The following is a 4,378-nucleotide window of genomic DNA, read 5'->3' as shown; positions in this document are numbered from 1 at the left end:
TTTTATGGTCACTGTAAGTGCTGTGAATGTTTGCTAGTTTGGACCACGCCAGCCAGACAAGCGAGAGGATTTTGCCGTAAATGAACGTATGAAGTTAGGGCCGGTGACACCCCCGCACAGCCCTCCATCGTGGGTAGTGCAGTAATGTCACTGCAAGTCATGGCCCCAGCCATCAACTGCCTACGGAGCAATGTTCTGAGAAATCTTTCTCTTTCAGTAATGTAAACCACAAAGCACCGCCCTCTCAAGTTTGTCTTTCCCGAGTACCTTTTTTTTTTTTTTTTTTTTGTTTAAGCGTGTTGTCTGCCTCTGACTTACTTACTTGGTCTAATAGCCCCTGATCTCTGCTCTGTGATTTCTCTCGGTGCTCCCTGTACTCGAGAAGACTGCAGGTTAGTCTTGCCAACTCAGTCTTAATATATGATATGATGCGCAATGCAATAAAATTACCACTGGCATTTTTCTTCATGTAAAATGGTCTTAATCTAGAAAACTGCTTTTACACTTTGATAGCATGCAGCCTTTTTAATGTTGTCTGATAGGTAGCAAATGTGCGCAACGATGATCTCTGTGTTGGCAGAAGAGTCGAGAAATCTGAAAAGCAGACATTTCTCTTAAACGTTCTTTCACAGTTTTTTTTGGGTCTGTTGTAATAAGGACGGATGAGAGAGGTGAGAGGAGGGTTTTGGTGTGCCATGGGTGCATAAGCAAACACTTTAGTGCAGGAATAGGGGCCAGCAGCCAGTCGATGTTTCCTGTTCAGGCACAGCCCACAGCTTGCAAATCAATTGCCCTTTGCAACCCATTAAACTGCAGGGCCGTGCGGTCCCTCCATATTTCTCATTGTCCGCGGACTCCTCTCCCCGTTGCAGCTAAACCAAACACGAGACGTCGGACTCGCATCCACCTTGTCGGCCAACCGAGCCACTCCTGACTCTCCCTGTCCCCTGATCAGATCAAACCAGGGGGGCGCAAAAATTACACCGTTGCCACTCATACTTTTGGTTTTTATGCGGTCATGATGAACGAGTTCTCCAGTGACGTTCTCAACATCAGCAACACAAGCGCACGAGGCAGACACGTCCACTCCTCGTCCTTAAGAGACGAGGGACTACTTTATAAACTCTGCCCACCTTTTGCCAATGTCAGACTCTAAGATAACACGGCTTATCTGCACGGCTCGTGTGTTGTTTTCAGTGGTAGTGTTTTGTGGCGGGTAGCATGGATACGTCCCTCGGTGGGTAAATATAAAGCGTTAGTCATGCACCGTCTGTCTGGAAGGGCTTTTTGTTAGCTTGCCGCCGCCACCCGTTTAGGCATGTCACAGTTTCCTACAGCCCCCCGTTTCTATAGTTATTTTTGCATACCACCAAAATGTGAGAAAATCCAGTTCCTAAAATGACAACTTCTGTTTTCTGAGTCCTCCTTGTCGGATCAGCGGCGGTGAAGACACAGCCTCTGGGTACGGACGAGTGGGGTTTTAGTGTGTGTGAGCAAGGTGTTGACTTTGAATTCTGAGAAGTTTGCGGATTCTCTTCTATCCCCTTGATAAATACAGTAGAACATGAAGCCGGTCATGCCGACCACGGAGGACTACTGGGTGAGTGACATTTCATTCTTCTTCTATTAGTCCGCGACCGCCCATCGTGCACAAGATGTGAGAAACTTTCTTTCCATTAAGTAGATTAATTAGTCATCTTGTATTTACATGATGACTAACACGAGCAAATGAAAACCTGAACCATAGGTCTCCGATCTTTTTATGCCAGGCCACAGAAATAGCCGTGTCGTACCATAAGTGGGACATACATGATAAATATTTGAATATATTGATGCGACCAATTAAGATTTTGAACATTCATTTTTCACCATTTTGGACATCTTTTTGACTCTCGAGTCAGATACTGCAATTGCCAAATTTAAGTCAAATAAAAAAAAAAGCAATGATTAGGTGTAAGACTTTGGTTACGTGGTAAATACACTGGATGATGATGAACGCTACAATTGTGTGCGAGCAAGACCGCAACTGCCAGGTGCAAAGAGGTTACATGGCAGTGTTGATGTGTGTTTTAGGGACCGCATGCAAAGACTCATAATGTGAACTCGGCATTGTGCCGTCCGGCATGAGATGGCTCACATTTTGCCCAAATATCTCACCGCAGGAGGTGTTTGCATGGACACCGGTTTGCGGTGATGTGGAGGCAGGGTAGGCAGTGCCTCACCCAGGCTAATATATTAAAAAGGGCATGCCGTATTCAGGACGGCTTGCTCCCAAAGCTAGCATTCGGGAATGCAGGCTGCCGAGGCAGAGTCTGCGTGTTGCCTCTCTCTCGCACAAATAAATATAGTCCGCCGCCTACCCGGCCGTGGACCTCGCCGCGCGTTACCGGCGGTTTGTATTTGGGTTGTCTGTGCAGGATTTAAAACTTGTCGGCAAGTTCACATTCTAGTCGAGATTTCCAGTCGTGCATTTCTCTCAAATGTTTGACACCGTTGTTTTGTTTTCTCCCTTGGACTGCAGCCTGACTATGACGAATATTCAAACTACAGCACGTTTCCCCCTGACATCCCGAACATGAGCCGTGCGGCCCCCTGCATCCAGGACGACATCTACAGTTTTGCTCGGACCTACTCCCCCGTGGTGTACAGCCTGGTGTTCGTCCTGGCCTTGGTGGGGAACGCGCTGGTGCTGTGCGTGATACGACGGTATCGGACCTCCGTGGGCAGCAGGGCCTGCACCTTCTCTCTCACCGACACCTTCCTGCTCCACCTGGCCATCGCTGACCTCCTGCTGGCCTTCACTCTGCCTCTGTTTGCCGTGCAGTGGGCCCGCCAGTGGGTGTTTGGCTTGGCGGCCTGCAAGCTCTCCGGTGCCCTCTTCTCCCTGAATCGCTACAGTGGGATTCTCTTCCTGGCCTGCATTAGCTTCGACCGCTACCTGGCCATCGTTCACGCCGTCAGCTCTGTCTGGAAGCGCCACTCCTGGCATGGCCAGATTGTGTGCGCCTTCATCTGGGTCAGCTGCCTGGGCCTTAGTGCTGTGGACATCGCCTTTAAGGAGGTGGGGCCGGTGGTCTCCTTCAGTCAGCACGAACAGCTAGTGTGCCAGTCGTGGTTCCCCCAGAACTCCTCACAGTGGCAGGTGGGACTGAAGATGACCAGCGTGGTGCTGGGTTTTGGGCTTCCCCTACTGGTTATGCTGTACTGCTATATCCGGATCTTCAGGTCCCTGTGCAACGCCACGAGGCGCCAGAAACGCAAGTCCCTTCACCTCATCATCTGCCTGGTGGTGGTGTTTGTTGTCTGCTGGGCACCTTACAACTGCTTCCAGCTGGTAGACAGTCTGAAGATGCTGGGTGTGATAAATGGAGGATGCCGTTTTGGCCGCGCCGTGGACATTGGGACTCTGGTGACGGAGAGTTTGGGGCTTTCACACTGTGCCCTAAACCCGCTGCTGTATGGCTTTGTTGGGGTAAAGTTCAGGAGGGAGCTAGGAAAGATGGTTGAGGAGCTGCTTGGGCAGAGACACTGGCTGGGGATGGAGGGACTGGAGAGGAGGAGGAGAAGAAGAACCGCTGGATCGTTCAGCTCTGCGGAGAGCGAGAACACCTCCTACTCTGTCATGGTGTGAACTCTGATACAGATGCGTTGAGAAAGAGGGAACTATGAGGAAAATGTGTGTGTGTGTGTGTGTGTTGCAGGAGGTGTTCAAACATGGGGAGGACCTGATAAAGACTGTGCTCTTGGAAGAGGACGGATTTCTGTATCTGATTCCCCCCCCCCCCTCATTCTTCCAGTGTCACAATAATTTGAACCGGTTCATCTTGACACAGCGTTTATTGGAAGAAACGTTGCATCGCTCATCTAAGTGACCTCTTCAGTCTCAACTGACTGCAGGTGTCCCCACCCTTATGAACAATACAGCTGTATAACGAGTGAAACCAGCGATCGGTTTCATATGCAAATTACCACGATCATTAACTAGACTTGCAGTGGCCATGTGTGCTAGTCACAGAGGCCTGGGGAATAGTTGCAATCGCAGCATTGTAAGATGGTGACAGATGTACTCTTCGTCCCCCCCCCCCCCCGGTTCAGGGATGGTCGTTCCCTCTTCACAGATGGCCTCTTTGACTTCCTGTTCAAACCAGCGTTCCTCCCTATCGAGGATGTGCACATCCTCATCCTTGAAAGCGTGGCCACCGGCCTGTAGATGGGTGTAGACTGTAGATGGTGTAGGTGGTGGAGTCCTGGCCTGACGTGTTAGCTCTCCTGTGTTGTGTCATCCTCTTGGCCACCGTCTGTTTGGTTCCCCCGATGTACAAGTCACGGCAGTCCTCCCGGCACTTAACAGCGTACGCTATATTGATCTGTTTGTGCC

At 50.1% G+C, this 4,378-nt stretch overlaps 1 protein-coding gene across 1 annotated transcript; it reads left to right on the top strand.

The window, feature by feature from the left end:
* The first annotated feature begins 1,576 nt into the window (after positions 1-1,576).
* Positions 1,577-3,758, top strand: cxcr3.2 (chemokine (C-X-C motif) receptor 3, tandem duplicate 2). Its single transcript, XM_056286112.1, has 2 exons — positions 1,577-1,600; positions 2,522-3,758. Exons 1-2 carry the CDS (start codon positions 1,577-1,579, stop codon positions 3,629-3,631), a joined length of 1,134 nt encoding a protein of 377 aa, XP_056142087.1. The 3' UTR covers positions 3,632-3,758.
* The last annotated feature ends 620 nt before the right edge of the window (positions 3,759-4,378 follow it).

This window comes from Lampris incognitus, chromosome 9, assembly GCF_029633865.1.
Source record: "Lampris incognitus isolate fLamInc1 chromosome 9, fLamInc1.hap2, whole genome shotgun sequence".
Taxonomy (NCBI): Eukaryota; Metazoa; Chordata; class Actinopteri; order Lampriformes; family Lampridae; genus Lampris; species Lampris incognitus.
This window is presented reverse-complemented; position numbering and strand designations above follow the sequence as displayed.